The sequence below is a fragment of the Dama dama genome, chromosome 23, assembly GCF_033118175.1.
Source record: "Dama dama isolate Ldn47 chromosome 23, ASM3311817v1, whole genome shotgun sequence".
NCBI classification, from domain to species: Eukaryota; Metazoa; Chordata; class Mammalia; order Artiodactyla; family Cervidae; genus Dama; species Dama dama.
The window spans coordinates 8,757,245-8,778,974 of NC_083703.1; the positions used below are offsets into that span (position 1 = coordinate 8,757,245).

The 21,730-nt window shown below is 42.0% G+C and overlaps 1 protein-coding gene across 6 annotated transcripts in view; it reads right to left on the reverse strand.

Annotated features, from left to right (window-relative positions):
- The window catches only part of TASP1 (taspase 1), a 251,016-nt gene that overhangs the window by 75,631 nt on the left and 153,655 nt on the right, over positions 1-21,730 (reverse strand). For 2 of the 6 annotated variants that reach the window (XM_061125958.1, XM_061125960.1), the window contains exon 13: positions 12,866-13,709. The exons of the other annotated variants lie outside the window; for them this stretch is intronic. In XM_061125958.1, the coding sequence (XP_060981941.1) occupies positions 13,623-13,709 (87 nt within the window). In that variant the 3' untranslated portion in view covers positions 12,866-13,622. Of the gene's footprint in view, positions 1-12,865; positions 13,710-21,730 lie in introns of those variants that run through there. 6 annotated transcript variants of the gene reach the window in all.

Genomic DNA, 21,730 nt, shown 5'->3' on the forward strand with positions numbered 1-21,730 from the left:
CGGTCCCACCACACCACGTACAGAGAGCAGCCTGCCACACTGAGTACAGAGAGTGGTCCCGCCACGCCACGTGCAGAGAGCGGTCCCGCCACGCCGAGTACACGGAGCGGTCCCGCCACACCAAGGAGCTGAGGGTTTGTGAGAAGAGCAAAGAGGAGGGCAGGGGCAGGGCCTGGTGATCCAAGGGACAACGTGCAGAGAAGGCGGAGGTGGGAGAGATGGCAGAGAAGAAACAGATCGAACTGGCTAAACTAAAACGACAGGCAGGGTAGTGGGGTGGATGTCAAGGAACCAGCGTCCAATACTGGTCAACTTGCTGAAATGGGAACAGCAGATGAAGAGAACGATCTGGGGGGTGGGGCAGCAAAGACAAGGCGGAAAGGACGGCTCTAAGAGGCAGCAGTGGGTCCCCTGAATGTCCAGAAGCTGGTGTCATCTCTAAAAGCTTCAGGCTGATGACAGTGGTCACCAGGGCCAGAACTTTCAAAGAACAGAGCCCTAATTATATTTTAGTTGTTGTTCAGTAACTAAGTCGTATCGGACTCTTTGCAACTCCATGGATCACAGCCTGCCAGGCTCCTGTGTCCCTGGGATTTCCCAGGCAAGAATACTGGAGTGGGTTGCCATTTCCTTCTCCAGAGGATCTTCCCAATCCAAGAATTGAACTCAAGTCTCCTACACTGGCATGCAGATTCTTGACCACTGAGCCACCAAGGAAGCAAAAATACTATTTTATTAGTTGTTTCAAAAAGTCAAGCACTGCTCCATCCAGAGTTCCCACATCAAGAGCTGGGAGTGTTGCACATGGGAATAGACTTAAGGAAAATTTAAAAATGCTATACTGAAAAATTGGGCTTCCCAGGTGATGCTAGTGGTAAAGAACCCTCCTGCCAATGAAGGAGATTTAAAAGATGTGGGTTCCATCCCTGGGTCGGGAAAATGCCCTGGAGTAGGAAATGGCAACCCACCCCAGTATTCTTGCCTGGAGAATTCCCTGGACAGAGGAGCCTGGTGGGCTACAGTCTACGGGGTCACAAAGAGCTGGACACAACTGAAGCAACTTAGCATGCACACATACTGAAAAATGGGTGGGGGAACAACAAAAAGGTGACCCATCATCTGTAAGGGTGTGTGGACACCACGGCTGCTTTACCTTCATTTGTCAACAAGAGTTTACCATGTACCCATGAGTTCTGTAACTGACCCTGTTCCGGTGCTGTGTGTACACTGGGAAAGAAGACTCACTTGGTCCTGGCTCACAGGAAGGCTACGTGCTGTAGCAGGAGGTGGCCAAACAAGGAAATATACACCCGATATTACAGCTGCCACAGAGGATACAGAGGAGGAGGTGAGGCAGAGACTAAGGAGGACTAATGGAGACTGATGCTCAGGGCTTTCTCAGCAGGTGGCATTTTAATTCAGACTAAAAGTTGATGAGAAAGGAACCAGCTAAAGCTTGCCAATGCAGGAGACATAAGAGACGCATGTAAGAGACATGGGTTCCATCCCTGGGTCGGGAAGATCCCCTGGAGGAGGGCATGGCAACCCACTCCAGTATGCTTGCCTGGAGAATCCCATGGACAGAGGAGCTGGTGGGCTACAGTCCATAGGGTCACAAAGAGAAGGTCACACTGAAGTGGCTTAGCACACAAAGACAGGAAAGAGGAATAATCGAGAGGAGGAAACATTGTATGCCAAGATCCTGGGGTAAGAAAGAATCTGGAAAATCAGAAAAACAGAAAGAAAACAAAGGAGGGCAGCGTAATGAGCAAGGGAGGAGAGTGAGCAGGTTCGGAGTGAGAGGACAGGCAGGAGTCACATCGCAAGGCCACGAGGTCATGTCTGCATTTTACCCTCTTTACAGCAGAGGACTGTCGAAGGGCTACAGAAGAAACCAGAACAGGCTGCCATGTGGAGCACAGACAGGCTTCGGGTGGGGTCAGGAGGAGAGGCAGGAACGTGCGGAGGACACTCGTGTGGTCCAGGTGAGAGCTCCTCCCTGTGCGTGCAGAGGCTCCCTGGCTCCTCGACGGCCTCCCTGCCCCCGGGCCCAGAGAGGCAGCTGAACAGACCACCGCCTCCCCCCGCACATCGAGCACAGGCTGCTCAGAGAAGCGGGACAGGAGGAAACGGCAGGGCATCTGCCAAGGAGAGCATCCAGGTTGCTGCTCCTGGGAGGGGCCCAAGTACCACACCAGCACACGTGTCAGGGGTCCCTGCCCCGACCTGTCGTTCCAATCAGGTCATTGACCTGTCCTTTCAGCAGTGCCCTGAGGACAGCTGGCGGGGAATCCTGGGTGCAGGGCGGTCAGCGCTTCCTCTGAAAGTCCTTATCTGGTCCAAGGCTCTGAGTCCTGCCCTTGGTTCGTCCATCACGGCCCTGTTCATCTCGGAGCGCCCTCCCTAGCGCCACTCAGCATAGCTCCCGTGTGTTAACCTTAGTGGCCAGCAGGATCTATTTCTCAGCTTGTCTTTCTCTACTAAATAAAGCCCTGAACTTTTTTTTCATCTTTAATGTGGAGTTTTAGCTGCCCTGTTTGATTTAATTGTGAACTTTTACAGTCTACACATGCCTAGAAGCCTTGGGCTGTAGGTTACCTTTTACTAGAGGTTAATAAATAAAACGAAAAAAGGAACTGCAGAAGTAAACCGTAAGTGACCCAAAGACTGACTGATAGGCAAAAATGAGAGCTGTAAATTTCTTACTCTTTTAAAACAATTTTTGGAGAGTGAGATCTTATCATAATAGAACAGCTAGAAAGAAAGCAAAGGTAATGAAAAAACTCCTTTCCTTAATTTTTATTTGTGAAAGTATCTACTGGAGTTCATATGACATCAATGGCATTGAAAGACCAAATTAATCTGACAGTTACCTTTGTTTTAATTTATAAAAGGATGGCAGGAGACCATCAAACCAAAGAAACTCTTACAAAAAAAAAAGAAAACATTAAAAAAAAAAAAAGAAAACATTTAATAAAATAACAAAATAAGATTTAAAAAATTTTAAAGCTTTGTAATGAGAAAAGGGCTAGAAGCAAAAGTTAGGCACTTAGTAGGAAGAAATGAGCAATATAGCCCACAAGGAATATAACCCATACGTGAACCGTGAACTTCCAGATGTTCAAGGTGGTTTTAGAAAAGGCAGAGGAACCAGAGATTAAATTGCCAACATCTGCTGGATCATCGAAAAAGCAAGAGAATTTTAGAAACACATCTATTTCTGCTTTATTGACTATGCCAAAGCCTTTGACTGTGTGGATCACAATAAACTGTGGAAAATTCCGAAAGAGATGGGAATACCAGACCACCTGACCTGCCTCTTGAGAAATCTGTATGCGGGTCAGGAAGCAACAGTTAGAACAGGACATGGAACAACAGACTGGTTCCAAAGAGGAAAAGGAGTCAAGGCTGTATATTTTATTGCTTATTACCTGATTATTTAACTTACATGCAGAGTACAACATGAGAAACGCTGGGCTAGAGGAAGCACAAGCTGGAATCAAGATTGCCGGGAGAAATATCAATAACCTCAGATATGCAGATGACACCACCCTTATGGCAGAAAGTGAAGAAGAACTAAAGAGCCTCTTGATGAAAGTGAAAGAGGGGAGTGAAAAAGCTGGCTTAAAGCTCAACATTCAGAAAACTAAGATCATGGCATCTGGTCCCATCACTTCATGGCAAACAGATGGGGAAACAGTGGAAACAGTGGCTGACTTTATTTTTCTGGGCTCCAAAATCACTGCAGATGGTGACTGCAGCCGTGAAATTAAAAGATGCTTACTCCTTGGAAGGAAAGTTATGACCAACCTAGATAGCATATTAAAAAGCAGAGACATTACTTTGCCAACCAAGGTCTGTCTAGTCAAGGCTATTGGTTTTTCCAGTGGTCATGTATGGATGTGAGAGTTGGACTGTGAAGAAAGCCGAGCACCGAAGAATTGATGCTTTTGAACTGTGGTGTTGGAGAAGACTCTTGAGAGTCCTTTGGACTGCAAGGAGATCCAGTCAGTCCATCCTAAAGGAGATCAGTCCTGAATATTCATTTGGAAGGACTGATGTTGAATCTGAAACTCCAACACTTTGGCCACTTAATGCGAAGAGCTGACTCATTTGTAAAGACCCTGATGCTCGGAAAGATTGAGGGCAGGAGGAGAAAGGGACTACAGAGGATGAGATGGCTGGATGGCATCACCAACTCAATGGATGTGGGTTTGGGTGGACTCCAGGAGTTGGTGATGGACAGGGAGGCCTGACGTGCTGTGGTTCATGGGGTCACGAAGAGTCGGACATGCCTGAGAGATTGAACTGAACTGAACCCACAAGGGAAACTTATATTTTTGTCCTTAAAATATGAGAAGAGGGGTAAAAATTTTAAATGGAGTTCTACAAGTTTCTATCAAGAAACCCCACGATCTAGATAAATAAAATTTGAAAAACAGAATGGTGTATATATAATAGGATGGGTTTAGGAAATGATCATTCAATAAAAACTGTGTTGAAAAATGAATTTTTAGTAGAACTTTTGTAAGGAAAAAAAAACCCACACTGTGAGTCTACTTGAAGCGTTTAAAATTAAGAAAATGGTTTTTATAAAATTTTTCTGTATAAATATACTTAGATGAATATATTAAAAGTATCAAAACTTCATAAACAGCCAATAATAATCTGAGATAAAGAGATATTTTTCTTAAGGCTACTGGGAACTCCATCTACAGATCAGCAAGTTTGTCCAGAGGTGCAGATACACGCTTATCTTTTCATAAAGCTGTTATGTTAATAAGCTGAGATAAACATGGAAATGTCACTCTAAGAATTGGGGGAATTCCATAGAAGCAAGGTCTATTCTGGGCCTGTCTCCCAGAAGGAGAGCATTACCAAACAGCAAAGAGATCCTCTGCTCAAAAATCGTCCAACAACATGGAAATCGAGTGAAGCACCACCATGAGACTCACAAAAAATGTTATATTTGCAGAGAGGCTCCGGGGATGTTTCCATTTGTACATTTTCAGTTAGGTGTCTCCACCAAGACAGTCAACTGAAGACAGCCCAGCCAGTGGCGGCACAGAACGTCCATCTAACCGTGCAGCTAAGAGGCTAATGTGGGAAACAGCGGTCGACCCAAGACACTTCAGAGGGGCACACCCATCTCAGAGCCGCCTTCAACAGAGCACGATCTGCGCCCACAGCTGACTGGACAATGCTGCCCTGAAGGAAAGGAGGCAAAGCCAGTCATTCAGATTGTCCATTCCATACCTAAGTTCATGCGTTGAGTTCTGGGCCAAAGAGGAGAACTTAGCACTGTACCCATCTGGCGGGGCTCTGGCCCGGGACTCCTGAGCCCCGTGGCTGTTTCACGGCCCTGTCAGTTGATGCCACGGCTCAGCAAAGAGAAACGAGATTTGCGGACGTGCAGACGGACTTGCCAACATACAGTGTTCATGCTTGTGGACTCAGAGAACAGTGCATTTTTCTTCTTTTCACTGTGACAAACAGCTGGTATTTCTACACTTCTTAGGGGAATACAAGGTCTGAAATGGATGCGAATGTAAATGAGCTTCACGAAAAGAATCAAATATCATGCCGTGCACAGGGCGGGCGGGGTGGGGTTGGGGGTCATCTTCCTTCTTCCTTTGGGCTGTCCCCAGACCCTGAATTGGATGAGTTTCCTGTCGTCAGATTCGTCCATGCAGCAGTTCATCTACTGGCCCCTAGAGGTCACTCCCCATCACTGCTCTAAGACTGATGTCCTTGGATCCATGTCTCTCTGACATCCATCCTGCCATGATTCCTAGTGACTTCATGGTGTGAAGGGTATGCCTCCAACTCCTTGACCTCTCAATTCCTTGACCTGTTCTTGCCCAAGAATCTTGTCCTGCACTTGATGGCAGTCACCCACTCTCCCTGTTCTACCCTAGTCCTTGTGATTGCCAAGCAAGAATGTCCCTAACCACTACCCCTGACTTTCCAGCACGCACCCTCTAGTTCCCAGACTCCAGTGATCTCTCAACCTGTCCCTGGCCCCTCAATCTTCACTTTGGTTCCTAAGTGGGCTAGCATCTGTGGTCTGTCATGATCATGAATTCCCTGCAGAATCTGCCAGCTACTGCGGCTTACTCATGTCAAATACCAAATGCCAACCATAATTAAACCCTACCCTGTGCCTGCACCATAAGAATCACATATGGCTGAAGAATCACATAATCATGTCAAGCACTCTCTGTAAATTCATGAGCACTAACCTCAATTTGGGCCTTCCAAGCTGCCCTGCAATCATCATACATTTCCCAAGCACGGACTTATACTTTCTCATTTCTCCTCCAATTTCTAATATCTCCTCCTCCATCCTAACTCTGCAGCTGACCGGGCTTCCTAATTTCCTAAAATACATGGTAACAACCAGAAAGAGCCTTGGCAAGCTCCCACAGCCCCTTGATTTGGCCACATGGACTTCTCCCTGGTCACCAAAGATAAACTGCTCGTTGTTCGTTCAAGGTCATCAGCTCTGCCCATTCACAAGGTCCCTTCCTCTCACTCACCTCCGGACGACACAATAGAGATTCACCACCCCCTCCACCGTCACCCCTCTCCAAACACACATAGCATTCTTTTGTCTCTCTATTAGGTCATTCTCTTGGATCTCTTGCTCTTAATTTCTCCTATATAGAAAAACAAAACATAGACAAAACGAAACAAAGTCTACTTTCCTCTACAGCTGTTACTGCATTCTCTTCTTCCTTTTAAGAAACGAAAGAGTTCTTGAAAGACTTGTCTGTGCTCGCTGTCTTCTATCTCTCTCCTCTCGTTCTCTTTCCTTACCCATTCAAACTGGGATTTTTATCCCCATCAGAGCACCCAAACCCTCCTTGCAAGGTCACCCACAACCTTCACGGAGGGCTACAGTCAAAGATCAATCCCTCAGGCTTCATGTTACTGACTACTCGTCAGCAGCATTTAACCTGCTGATGACTCTTTGCTGCTTCAAAGTTTTTAGTTCTTGGATTTCACAAACTACTAGATTTTCTCCAGGAAGAGCATCAGCTGCGCCTCCTCAATTTCCCGGCTGGCTCCTCTTCATCTTCTTGACTTTAATTTTGGAATATTCCAGAGCCATTCAGTACCTTTTTGATTTATATTCATTCCTCTGATGATCTGGTATAGTCCATCACTTTAAAATATCATCAGCACGCCCTTGATTCTCGCGTTTATTTGCGCCCACGCCTCCCCCACCCCCGAAATTGAGATTCAAATATGCAACTGCCTAATCTACACTTCCACTTGCACATTCAGTAAGTGTTAGAGGAAACACACTGTCTGAAATCGCCCACCCTGGCCAGGCACCATAGTAACTATCTGTGTGAATTATTTTACAACAGGAGGTCCTAGTATGGAACAGGGAACTAAAAGGCCGCCACCAACCTAGAAGAGTTCAGGAAAGGTCTAAAGGAGATGCCATGTGTCCTACTGACCTCCCAGAATCCTCCTCGCTGGAATCCATCTTGGCTGAGCAATGCATGCACCACCACGAAGGACTCTGAGTCAGAGTGACTGGCCAGAGAAACCCGGGAAATAATCGCATCACCATAAGACCTGAGGCTGTGAGCCACAGGGCACAGCGTCCTCCTGGGTTTCCTTACCCTCCCACTCTCTTCCCAGGCACCTTTCCCGAATAAAGTCTCTTGCTTTGTTAGCACGTGTGTCTCCTCGGACAATTCACTTCTAAGTGTTAGACCAGAACTCCTTTTTGGGCCCTGGAAGGGGTCCCCCTTCCTGCAACATAAGCACCACCTGAAACTCTTGGTCTTTCCCCCAAGACTTCATCCTCCCGGAGGCTTCCCCCACATTGACAAACAACAATTCCATTCCTTCAGTTGCCAGGCCAAAACCCAGGTCATCTTTGACTCTCATTATCCCTCACCCTATATCAACTGATTAGCAAGTCATGTTAGCTCTGCCTGTAAAAGCTACCAGTATTCACCCTCTGCTTTCTCTTTGACCAGCACCATTCTAGTCTAAGCCACCACTGTCTCTTATTACTCAGTCTAGTCCCAGAGCACCCAGCTGGTCTCCCACACCCCACTCCTGCCCCTGCAGTCTGCTGTCAGCACTAGCCAGAATGACGCATTAAAACGTAAGTCAGGTCGTGCTGCTCCTCAACACTCCCCATGGCTCCCATCTTATAGTAGCTTTTGAGTCCCAACAAGCTGACCCAAGCCACCTCTTTGAGCTCACCCCAACCCTTCTTCCCCTCGCTCTCTCTGCTCAGGTCACCCTGCTCTTCTCAACCTCTCCAGACACACTGCGGCCTCCTCTCAAACCTGCTGTTCTGGAATATTCGTCCCTTCATCTGCCACTCGGCTCTGTTCCTCACCTTTGGGTTTTTGTTCAAACGTCTCTTTAGACAGCACAAGCTCCTTCCCTGCACTGACTATCCACCTTTCCTGCTTCATTTTCTCTGCAGCTCATATTACTATAGTTTAGACTATATTTTTAACTATTTGTCTGTCTGCCTGACTTGATAAAATGGAAGTTCCATGACTGTATGGATTTTGTTTTATTCATTGCTATATGCCACACACCCAGGGCCTGGTCTAACGTCTAAAATGTCATGTATGCTCAAATATTCATTGAATATTCATTCATTAATAAATTAATGTTTTTGTAACTACCAAGATGGAAGGTCTCTTCTGGATCATCTAGGCCAGGGATTGGCAAACTTTCCCTATAAAAGGCCAGACAGTAAATAGTCTCAGCTTTGCTGCTATAAGGTAAAAACAGTCATAGACAGTATGTAAACCAGTCAATGGGGCTGTGTTTCAATAAAATTTTCCTTACAAAATCATGTGGCTAGAAAGATTTGACCTGTGGACCACAGTCTGCCAAACCCCGATCTAGGTTATTAGATCTGCTGCTGAGTATTAAAGTTTTAATCACCAATTCTCCCAGAATTTATTAAACAGACTTTATAACTACAAGAGCTAGAAAGGACCATCTAGACCAAGAATCATCAAATCCAACCCCTGTGGCAGACAGTAGATGTATACCTAGTATCCATTCTTTCTTTCCAACTAAAACAAGTTCAATTTTATTGAAGGGACAGCTCAGAAATTTCTAAGTGTCTCTGCAGCTAGAAGTGACCATAGGACACAGTTCTGACCAAGAAGACCCAAAGAGAAGTTGAGTGGGAGGCCCTTTTAGGAAAAGTCCTTTAAAGAGGTTTCACAGTTACCATATGATCCTGCAGTCCCACTCCTGGACATACATATGGAGAAAATTCTAATCTGAAAAGATACATGCACTTCAAAGTTCACACTGGCCCTATTCGAACAGCCAAGACATGGAAACAACCCAAATGGCCATGGACAGTTGAATGGATAAAGATGTGGTACATGCATGCAATGGAGTATTACTCAGCCATAAAAAAGGACAAAACAATGCCATTTGCAGCAAGACAGACAGACCTAGAGTTTGTCATACTGAGTGTAGTAAGTCAGACAGTGAAAGAAAAATATCATATGATATCGCTTACATGTGAAATTCTGAAAAAATGATACAAATGAACTTATTCACAAAACAGAAACAGAATCACAGACACAGGAAACAAGTTTGTGGTTATCAAAGAGGATAGGAGGGAGTGGAGAAGAAGGAGAGATAAATTAGGAGTTTGGGGCTAACATATAGACACTGCTATAGATAAAATAGGCAGACAACAGGACCTACTGCATAGGACAGGGACTGTAGTCAGTATCTTACAATAACCCATAAGCAAAAGGATCTAAAAAAGAATGTATAACTGAGTCACTCTGCTGTGCACTTGAAACTAACACAACACTGTAAATTAACTATACTTCAACTTGAAAAGAAAAACTGTCACAAAGAAAAAGTGATCCACAGGTGGCATACTACTTTTGCTGTGACCTCGGGAAATGGTAAGAGCCACATGCTGCGGGCAGCAGAGCCAGAGGAGACGGGGCAGGAACGTGGAGGAACTGTGGGGCTGGCGCACAGGTTCTCTGGATGTCTTATTAGGAGAGGAAAAATTAATCTCCCGATAAGCCCTGGTAAGTGGCTTTTAGAGAGGGAAGATAAGTCTTTGGCGAAGCCACTGTAAGTAACTTTTAAAGAGAGAAAATGAATCATCAAAGATCCTAAAAGAGACTGGAGACTTGAACCGACCCTGACTTTCACTTCAGTAGCCTTCGTCTCGTGCCGCTCCCTCTGAGTAAATTCCTCCCACCACAAGAGATACCATGTGCAACTGCTGGAAACCCAGACCTGCTGTGACCTCAACAGCTTGGGGTTCACTTTTCCCACCAAACAAGCAGTCGAGAGCAAAGTGGCTTTTACATTTGCAACAACAGGTTTACAGTGTCAAGGCTGTGATTTCTATGATTCTCCCGTTTCCTCATGGCTACAATACGGTTGCTCTTACTCCGTGTGTCACATTCACATTCAGGACAGGAAGAAAGGAAAAGAGGTGATGTCAGTCCTTTTTATCAAGAAGACAAAAAGCTCACCCAGAAACCTTCAAGCAGACACTTGCTTGTATCTTGTTGGTTTGATGCATATTGTATGGCTGGCTATTCCCAGCTGCAAGGGAGTCTTAAAAGGTAAATACTTTTATAGTCTAAGTGGTAGGGGCATGGGAGGGCAAACGAAGCTGAGAACGACTACAGGACAATCCAGCTCACAGTGTGTGCCACTCTGCGTGTGCACTTGTTGAGGGTGCGAAAGTGAGTATGCAGAAGTGATGAATAAAATGTGACCCTGACAGTTTATATTTTTTACTGCCTGCCTTAAGAATATTTTAAAATGTGAAAATATAATGGATTTTAGATTTGAAGCATAAGCTGAAAAGTAGAAATACTGAGGGCTTTCCACAATTCTAAAAATGAAGCATTAACCAAGTAGTTATATATTTATGTTTATATGCTTCCTATTAAAATTTAATCCTCCTGTCAAATAAATGCACATCCAAAACTTAAAAATATTTATTTCCTGTATATTTCTCTTTAAATATAACTTTTCAATTGTTTAGTGAACTACGTTACAATTTTAATTAACTGCTCAGGATCTACAAACCAGTTCTGTTCCCTTAGTTTTCCTAAATAGTAAACAGTTCAGTTATAACTTAAGTCTCAAAGATTTGCTACTTTTCATCATAAGCTTTCCTAAAAAGAAAGTCAATTACCCTATAGAGTCCCCTTTAGCCTTCAGTGCAAAAGCATTACATTCACAAATACTTTTATCTGAGCCATTGGAATATGTGTCAAACATTATAACTCTTCATCTTAAATACTCAGAAGATACCTCCTAAGAACAAGGATATCTTCTTCTCTAACCACAGTATTATTATTGTGTCTTTTTTAATGGAACTAGAGCAAATAATCCTAAAACTTTAAATTTATATGGAACCATAAAAGACCCAGAATTGCCAAAGTGATTCTGAGGGGGGAAAAGTAAAGCTGGAGGCATAAACTCTCCAGCCTTCAGACGATATTACAAAGCTATAGTAACCAGAACAGTGTGGTATTGGCCCAAAAACAGACATATGGATCAATGGAACAGAGCAAAGAGCCCAGAAATAAACCCCTACACCTACGGTCAATTCATCTAGGACAAAGGAGGCAAGAATGCATTGATACAATGGAGAAAAGACAGTCTCTTTAGGAAGTGATGTTGGGAAAGCTGGGTAGACACATGTAAATCAATGAAGTCAGAACACACCCTCACATCATACAGAAATGAACTCAAAATGGGTTAAAAACATAAGTAAAGAGATGAAACTCCTAGAAGAGAACATAGGCAAAACATTTTCTGACATAAATTGTACCAATGTTGTCTTAGGTCAGTCTCCCAAGGCAGTAGAAATAAAACCAAAAGTAAACAAATGGGACCTGATCAAATTCATCAGCTTTTACACAGAAAAGGAAACCACAGACAAAACAAAAAGACAACCTACAGACTGGGAGGAAATATTTGCAAATGAGGAGACCAACAAGGACTTTGTTGGTGTTCAGTCACTAAGTTGTATCCTACTCCTTTGCAACTCCATAAACTGTAGCCGCCAGGCTCCTCTGTTCATGAGATTTTCCAGGCAAGAATACTGGAGTGGGTTGCCATTTCCTTCTCCAGGGATCTTCCTGATTCAGGGATCAAAATCTCCTGCATGGGCAGGTGGATTTTTTACCGCTGACCCACCAGGGAAGCCCATAATCTGAGCTTAACCTCACCTGAAACTGAAAAATCAACCCAGAAGTGAGATAAATACCAGAAAGTCATCAGTGTCATTGAGCCTCAGATGGACCATTTGAGAAGCTGTCAGTGTGAGCCGCCCACGATTAATGCTAATGTATTGGACTGGGCTTTACCACACTCACAGGAGGTTCAGAATAATCTTGTTTACATGTACTTCGGTCTTCACAAATACGTGGTTTCCACAGGCTCAAAAATCATGGTTACTCTCAAATATCTAATGGCTTTTAAAGAAAAATCAGGTTACAATGAAGGGAAGCAACTTCACAACCGTAAAAACAATTCTAAAATCTATTATAAATATTATAATAATTATGGATTTCCTTATTTACCCACATCCACCAAATGTAACTTAAGCCCTATTCAAACTAATCAGTCAGAACATGTACAACTCAGCCTTCAGCTTCATATGACTGAACTTTCCTTTCCTTCTTGCAACATTATAATTATGTGCTCCAAGTTTACTATAACTATTAATATTAGTGGCTTTTCTCCACATGCCCACAATGAAAGGAACAGACAAACCCTTTTTTGATCACCTAATCAGTACTGTTTGGAGGAAAAGAAAACTCTAGTATGGAAACAAAGATCTTTATTTTTCTTTCTTTTTTTTTCCCCCAGCATGGGATAAAACACATTCTTTGAGTGGTTTTAATTAAATCCTAATACTTCATAAACATCTTTTAACAAAAATTCAAAATAAAGTACCTGTTGTGAATGCTCAGCAGCTTCTAGTTCTGTGATGGCACCAACCTTTATAATCAAGTCCATGGGGCCTAAATTTGGCCAACTTTGAAATCAAATATACCAGCAACAAAACTGGTAGGTTTTTTTAGAGTAACATGACACTATTTATGGAGCTGTTTTGCTCTTTTCCTTTTTCATTACTGCGCTTATTACTTGCTTTCTAACCAAATACTATTACCAAATTATTTCCAGTTATCAAAATTTGGTAGGTAATTTAAATGGTCTTTTCTTTGCTTCCCAAAAGGCTTGAGTAAGAACACATTTGCTGTTGTTGACATCATCATCCTCTGCTATTTAAAAAGCATTAAGTGTCCAAAATACATGGGATTTCTAGGCTCTAAGAGAAGGCTAGAGCTCTTGTGTAAACAGGAAACCTAGGCCACAGGGGAAAAACCAACTTGGGTTGTGAATGCACAAAGCCCAACAAAGTCACACCTCTGTTGCCGGATACCCACTTCTACTCACTCCAGTAAGTTCATTTTGCTAATCTGCTGCTGATCAATTGTTAGTAATTTAATACAATCACGTTTTTCTTTCTTTCTCATTTGTAACAAGAGAGGAAGAAGAGGAAAATGACTGAGCTCCCCAGGATAGGACGACCCAACTTTCTCCAAGACCTTTCAGGAGTAGCGCATCAGCCACACCACAGGAAGCAGTCTCTGGGCTTCTTGGAAACTGTGATGATATTGTTTCTGACCCTCAACGCGCTAAAAAAAACAAATCTGGGTGTTAATTTCAATTTAATAAGCAGATGAACTATTTATTTTCAAATGATGATTACCTGGGTCCATAAATGGGAATTTTAACTACCCGCTTTAGCCAAAGAAACAAAATAATGTGTCAAATTCTTACGACTTTCAACAATTCCAGAGTATATTCTAACCAATCGCTCTTCCTATTCTCCCTCCTCTCAGCCTTACAGCACAAGCTTTCTCCATCTTGTTTTAAGTGAGATATACAATTATTTCTTAAGCCTCTTCCAATTCTGCTATCAGCTTCCTAAAGAACATTCCTGAAGGCCTGAGAAAACCACATTCATTTCCAAAGTGACTGTCAACCTTGTAGTCACTTGCTATCTTTCTTCTGTTTTCCTTTTGTCCCTATCCACCCACTCACTTAAATTTATCCTGATTTGTAAAATTTCTATACCCTTAAAAATATCCTGGGATTCTATATATGTATCTTAGGTCACATGGGAAGAATAATCTGATTGATTTTGCAGCTTGCTGATCCTCCATGAAATACACTCTAGTTAAAGGAGAAAAAAGATGAAAGGCAAAGTATCACTCTTCAATAAGTTTGTGTGCTACTGGTGCACAGTTGAAATGCAAAGTTGTAGATGTCAATCATCTACAGAACTCTCAACCATCCAGCTTATCACCAAAGACCTTGGCTGGAAGATCATCATTTCTGGCCCTCTTTCTCTCCCAGCTGTTAAGAGATGTTCTTCTTTTCTTACCCTGCCACTGCACATGCTTGAAAGTTGACTCATACCCTCCTACTGCCTAGGCCTACCAGCTTTTTCTTGATATTCATTATATCTCTAAACACATGGAAACTCCTTGGTTATCTCAAAAAAGTCATTGTCTCTGGCTTCAAGATGAGTGTCCTCCTTGTCATATCTTTGCTCCCTCTCTTTCCCGTCTCCTCACAGGTCACTCTTTCCACCCATTCTGAAGGCAGACACATTCAAAGGTTTTCACCTTCTTCATTCATTCCACAGATGTCCTCTTTGCTAAACACTCTTCTAGCTGCTGGGGAGACCGCAATGCAGGGGGTGGGGGGTGGAATAACAGTCAAAATCTCTGCTCTCAGAGTTTGTGCCATGCTTAAGAGAGACAATAATAATAAAGTACAGGATAAAGTAAGTGTCAAGAAGAAACACAAACCACAGTAAGAGAAGTTAAAATTGTAGGCAGGGTAGTTAGGAAAGACCTCTTTGAGGAAAGGACATACAAGCAGATCTGGTCTCCTCAGCTGGATCATCCATTCTGTGAAAGATGCCATAAATTCCATAAATTCACTAAATTCCAAGGACAAGTCCAGAGTCTCAACTTCCCTCTCAAACTCCAGGCCCACATATCCAACTGACTGTCTTGTCTACAAACACCTCTAGGCCAATACAACGGTCAAAATCAACCCCATTCTCTCTACGTGTTCAATGTTCTATGCATGACATTTTTATAATCTCTTGTTGCCCTTGTAAGTCCAAGTCCAAGAGAATCAAAACTCTAGTTACTTCCATGGTTCTTTCACTGCATTTGTCCCATTCAGTCATCCATCAAGAATCTCAAGGATTCTCTCGCTGAGTCTCTGGCTCCTGACTCTCCTTTCTATCCACTTGAGTTCTGCTTCTCTACTTGCCATGGCCTTCACATTAGTAGTTTCACCTACAGGGCCTCCCTCCTCCAATCCATCCCATGTCCTACCATTGCATTCCATTGCCAAAGCCTTATGTGGCTCTCTCCAATACGGTAAACCCAATTTGGAGGTGTTCTCTTTCATTTATAATTACACCCTAATATACTCTGTCCACTTGTTAAGTTAGATTACTTGCTGTTCACAAACCCAGTCCAAGAATCTCCCTCCTGGAGGAACCTCATTCATGACACTCCCCTAGATCTACTAGATATGACACCTCTTCCTCTGCCTCTTTTGAACTCTGCTTTTCCTACTTAATGTATTAAGGGTTTAATTATGAAGTTTTTCATAAAACATAAAAAGATACATGTAGCATAGTAGCAGAACACATTAAATAGAACAAATGTCCATTGATCTACCAAATAACTAGAAAAATCCAACATTATCAATACCGTTTAGACTCCCCACGTCGTCTCTCCCAAAGGAAACCACCATCCAGAATTATTTTTCCATAACTTCTTGCTCTTGTATATAGTTTTACCATGCATGCATGTCTTAATAGTGTCTGGTTTTGCAAAGTTATATTAATGGCGGCAACACTGCCTGCAGTCCTTGGCAAACTGCATTTTTAACGCAGTATTATGATTTTAAGGTTCTTTCATGAGGATGTGTGTCTCTGAGATCCATTCACTTTCACTGCCACACAGCATTCTTCTGTTGATGGACACTGGAGTGGTTACCATTTTCTGCTGTTAAGAAAAAGATGATCCTGTACACACTGCTGTGTGTCACCCAGGGCATGTGAATACAGGACTACAATTTCTGGGTTGTGGGACACACACACGTTCCACTTTTCATAAGACTGATAGATATGTTTCCAAAATGACTGTATCTACTAAAAAATAGCAATGTCTAAAACTTTTACTTATTTCATATTTTCTACCTAGTGGCTCTAATATCTAAAGTCTTTGGTGGTCTGGTTAAAGTTTTTGTTGACATACTTTCTCTCATAGTAACTCTCCATCATGTGTGTTTCATTTCAATTTTAGCTCTTATTTTGAATTCACAGTTGAGCACTTCTTGGAGACCTGAGTGGAAACAGCACTGCTTCAGGAAGGATTTTCATTTACTTCTGTCAAGCCCCTGGAAGCTTCATATAACTAGGAATATCTTAAACAAAGATTCTAACCCATTCATTTCAAAGTGTGATTTTGTCATTAATATTTTGTCCAACATTATTATACTATTTGCAGTCAAAATTTCTAGGATCTCCATTTGACAAAATTGCCAGGAATGAAGTCCCTATATCTCCTCTACTTTAGTATGAAACTTACATTTCACATTTAAATTGCATCTTACATTTTATTTACTGTACATTTGACTTTTTTCTCCTCCTAGAATGCAAGTTCCTTGACAGTAAGGCTGATTTGCTCTATATATCTGTGAATCTTTCACAGCAGCCAACAAAGTATACTCATGGCTTTCAATGAGTATTTATTAAACAAAAATATGTCCAAAATTATGACAGTATAAAAACCTAGGGCCCAACAATTAGTGGTAACAAATGCTTTGGGGGATGGCTAATTTATTGTTGTTGTTTTTTTTTTAATATGCTATCTAGGTTGGTCATCATTTTCCTTCCAAGGAGTAAGTGTCTTAATTTCATGGCTGCAATCACCATTTGCAGTGATTTTGGAGCCCCCCAAAATAAAGTCTGACACTGTTTCCACTGTTTCCCCATCTATTTCCCATGAAGTGATGGGACCAGATGCCATGATTTTAATTTTTTGAATGTTGAGCTTTAAGCCAACTTTTTCCCTCTCCTCTTTCACTTTCAACACGAGGCTTTTTAGTTCCTCTTCACTTTCTGCCATAAGGGTGGTGTCATCTGCATATCTGAGGTTATTGATATTTCTCCCAGCAATCTTGATTCCAGCTTGTGCTTCCTCCAGCCCAGCATTTCTCATGATGTACTATAAGCAGGGTGACAATATACAGCCTTGACGTACTCCTTTTCCTATTTGGAACCAGTCTGCTGTTCCATGTCCAGTACTAACTGTTGCTTCCTGACCTGCATATAGGTTTCTCAAGAGGCAGGTCAGGTGGTCTGGTATTCCCATCTCTTAAAGGATTTTCCACAGTTTATTGTGATCCACACAGTCAAAGGCTTTGGCATAGTCAATAAGGCAGAAATAGATGTTTTTCTGGAACTCTCTTGCTTTTTTGATGATCCAGTGGATGTTGGCAATTTGATCTCTCGTTCCTCTGCCTTTTCTAAAATGAGCTTGAACATCTGGAAGTTCACGGTTCACATATTGCTGAAGCCTGGCTTGGAGAATTTTGAGCATTACTTTGCTAGCATGTGAGATGAGTGCAATTGTGCGGTAGCTTGATCATTCTTTGGGGTTGCCTTTCTTTGGGACTGGAATGAAAACTGACCTTTTCCAGTCCTGTGGCCACTGCTGAGTTTTCCAGATTTGCTGACAAATTGAGTGCAGCACCTTCACAGCATCATCTCCCAGGATTTGAAATAGCTCAATTGGAATTCCATCACCTCCACTAGCTTTGTATGTAGTGATGCTTTCTAAGGCCCACTTGACTTCACATACCAGCATGTCTGGCTCTAGGTGAGTGATCATACCATCGTGATTATTTGGGTCATGAAGATCTTTTTTGTACAGTTCTTCTGTGTATTCTTGCCACCTCTTCTTAATATCTTCTGCTTCTGTTAGGTCCATACCATTTCTGTCCTTTATCGAACCCATCTTTACATGGAATGTTCCCTTGGTATGTCTCATTTTCTTGAAGAGATCTCTAGTCTTTCCCATTCTATTGTTTTCCTCTATTTCTTTGCACTGATCACTGAGAAAGGATTTCTTATCTCTCCTTGCTGTTCTTTGGAAATCTGCATTCAAATGGGTTTATCTTTCCTTTTCTCCTAGGGTCTTCACTTCTCTTCTTTTCACAGCTATTTGTAAGGCCTCCTCAGACAACCATTTTGCTCCTTTGCATTTCTTTTTCTAGGGGATGGTCTTGATCCCTGTCTCCTGTACAATGTCACAAACCTCCGTCCATAGTTCATCAGGCACTCTGTCTATCAGATCTAGTCCCTTAAATCTATTTCTCACTTTCACTGTATAGTCATAAGGGATTTGATTTAGGTCATACCTGAATGGTCTAGTGGTTTTCTCTACTTTCAATTTAAGTCTGAATTTTGCAATATGGAGTTTGTGATCTGAGCCACAGTCAGCTCCCGGTCTTGTTTTTGCTGACTTACAGAGCTTTTCCATCTTTGGCTGCAAAGAATATACTCAATCTGATTTTGGTGTCTACCATCTGGTGATGTCCATGTGTAGTCTTCTCTTGTGTTGTTGGAAGAGGGTGTTTGCTATGACCAGTGCATTTTCTTGGCAAAACTCTACTAGCCTTTGCCCTGCTTCATTCCGTACTCCAAGGCCAAATTTGCCTGTTACTCAGGTGTTTCTTGACTTCCTACTTTTGCATTCCAGTTCCCTATAATGAAAAGGACATCTTTACTGGATGTTAGTTCTAAAAGGTCTTGTAGGTCTTCATAGAACCATTCAACTTCAGCTTCTTCAGTGTTACTGGTTGGGGCATAGACTTCGATTACCATGATATTGAATGGTTTGCCTTAGAAACAAATAGAGATCATTCTGTCATTTTTGAGACTGCATACAAGTACTGCATTTCAGACTCTTTTGTTGACCATGATGGCTACTCAATTTCTTCTAAGGGATTCCTGCCCACAGTAGTAGATATAATGGTCATCTGAGTTAAACTCACCCATTCCTGTCCATTTTAGTTCGCTGATTCCTAGAATGTCAATATTCACTCTTGCCATCTGTTTGACCACTTCCAATTTGCCTTGACTCATGGACCTAACATTCCAGGTTCCTATGCAATATTGCTCTTACAGCATCAGACCTTGCTTCTATCACCAGTCACATCCACAACTGGGTATTGTTTTTGCTTTGGCTCCATCCCTTTATTTTTTCTGGAGTTATTTCTCCACTGATCTCCAGTAGCATATTGGGCACCTACCGACCTGGGGAGTTCATCTTTCAGTGTCCTTTTTCCCTTTTCATACTGTTCATGGGGTTCTCAAGGCAATTATACTGAAGTGGTTTGCCATTCCCTTCTTCAGTGGACCACATTCTGTCAGTCTTGGGTGTTCATTGGAAGGACTGATGCTGAAGCTGAAACTCCAATACTTCGGCAACCTCATGCGAAGAGTTGACTCATTGGAAAAGACCCTGATGATGGGAGGGATTGGGGGCAGGAGGAGAAGGGGACGACAGAGGATGAGATGGCTGGATGGCATCACTGACTCGATGGACATGAGTTTGAGTAAACTCCAGGAGTTGGTGATGGACAGGGAGGCCTGACGTGCTGCGATTCATGGGGTCGCAAAGAGTCGGACACGACTGAGCGACTGAACTGAACTGAATTTAATGTTTTCTTTATTTTACAATTTGGACATGACAGTACAACAGGCTATATATCACAATGTTTATGACAATGAAGGAGAAACATCTTTTTTAATAGATTTCAAAAAATAAGTTCTCTGAGGAAGAATATTTTAGGGCTTGAAAAGAAGAAACATGTATGAAGAATATGAAGAAGTCTTGTAAGAAACCAAAGATGCACTGGCAAAGAGACCAGTATATACTTTATGTTTTCTAAATTATAAAGAAACTCATGAAATATCACATATGACCTCAGATAAGTTAAAATGTATAATGACAATATACTTTTGCTCCTCCTATGAAAGCTAATGCTTATAAATTGTCAGGGTTTTACCTAAGAAGCTGGTCATTAAAAGATAATATATATCAAGTATTATAATTTCTCGAGTTGGCAGAAAATCGCAAAAGTGGGATTCCCTTCAAACCCAATTATTGATGACATTCTGGCATCATCATAGGGTGACAGCAAACCTATGATGTCAAAAAGAGTATAAGCACATTCCCCAAAGAAATAAAAAAAAGGAACACAGAGCAAAACCCCTTCTTTAAAAAAATAAATCATTACACCACATAGAATCTTTCAGTAATAGTCACCTAGTATGTATTTCAATTTAGCTTAGAAATTCAGAGAGAAATTTGATTCTTACAGATAACATTTTATCAATGATCATATTTAGTAGAGAGCCAAGCCAACTAAAAAATGTACTATGACATTACCTAGGACTTCCCTGATACATCACCTGCAATGCAGGAGACCCCCATTTGATTCCTGGGTCAGGAAGATCTCCTGGAAATGGGATAGGCTACCCCACTCCAATATACTTGGGCTTCCTTTGTGGCTCAGCTGGTAAAGAATCTGCCTGCAATGCGGGAGACCTGGGTTTAATCCCTTGGTTGGGAAGATCCCCTGGAGAAAGGAAAGGCTACCCACTCCAGTATTCTGGCCTGGAGAATTTCATGAACTGTATAATCCATGGGGTTGCAAAGAGTTGGACACAACTGAGCGACTTTCACTTCACTTCATGACATTACTTGTAGAGAACTGGACAAGAAGTTATAATGCCTCCCTGAAGTTCACATACCACATGTGCAGCCAGAGTTTGCATGAAAAAAGCACAATTCATAAAACCAAGTTTGTTCAAAAACAATGAATAGGAAAAGTCACATCCAAACATTTTAAGAACTTGTGTATGTGTGTGTGTGTGTGTCTGTGTGTATGTGTGTGTATGTCTGTGTGTGTTTATGTGTGTGTGTATGTGTGTGAGTGTGTGTGTATGTGTGTGCGAGTGTGTGTATGTTTGTGAGTGTGTGTGTATGGATGTGTGTGTGTGTGTCTGTGTGTGAGTGTGTATATGTCTGAGAGTGTGTATGTGTGTGTGTGTGTATGAGTGTGTATGTGTGTGTCTGTGTGAGTGTGTGCGTGTGTGTAATTTAAAAAGCACAACTAAAAAGGAAATCTATTTATTTCTTTTCCCTACTTAACTAAGCATTCAGTCTATAATCAACTGGTTAGTATGAAGTATTATTAAGGCACTATTTTTACAGTACCCTTTTTTACGGGTTTTGTATGTTATACAAACAGTGGTTTTTTGAAAATGGGCACAAATTGGTTATTCTCTTTTATGCTTCCTATATTAAGTCAAACCAAAGCTCTGGATCTACGCATTAAAGGTAACATAAGTGGAAACAAAAACATTTTAATCTTCAAAATGTCTTTCAATTTTACTCTACTCATCTATCACAGTAAAGTTTTATTTATCAAAAATCAATTTTCAAACAATCCTACATTTAAAATAATTCCAGAGGTTTCACAATGCAAAAAAAAGGGGGGTGGGGAATCTTTTAATAAGTTACTGACTACTTTAGAAAAAATACATAAA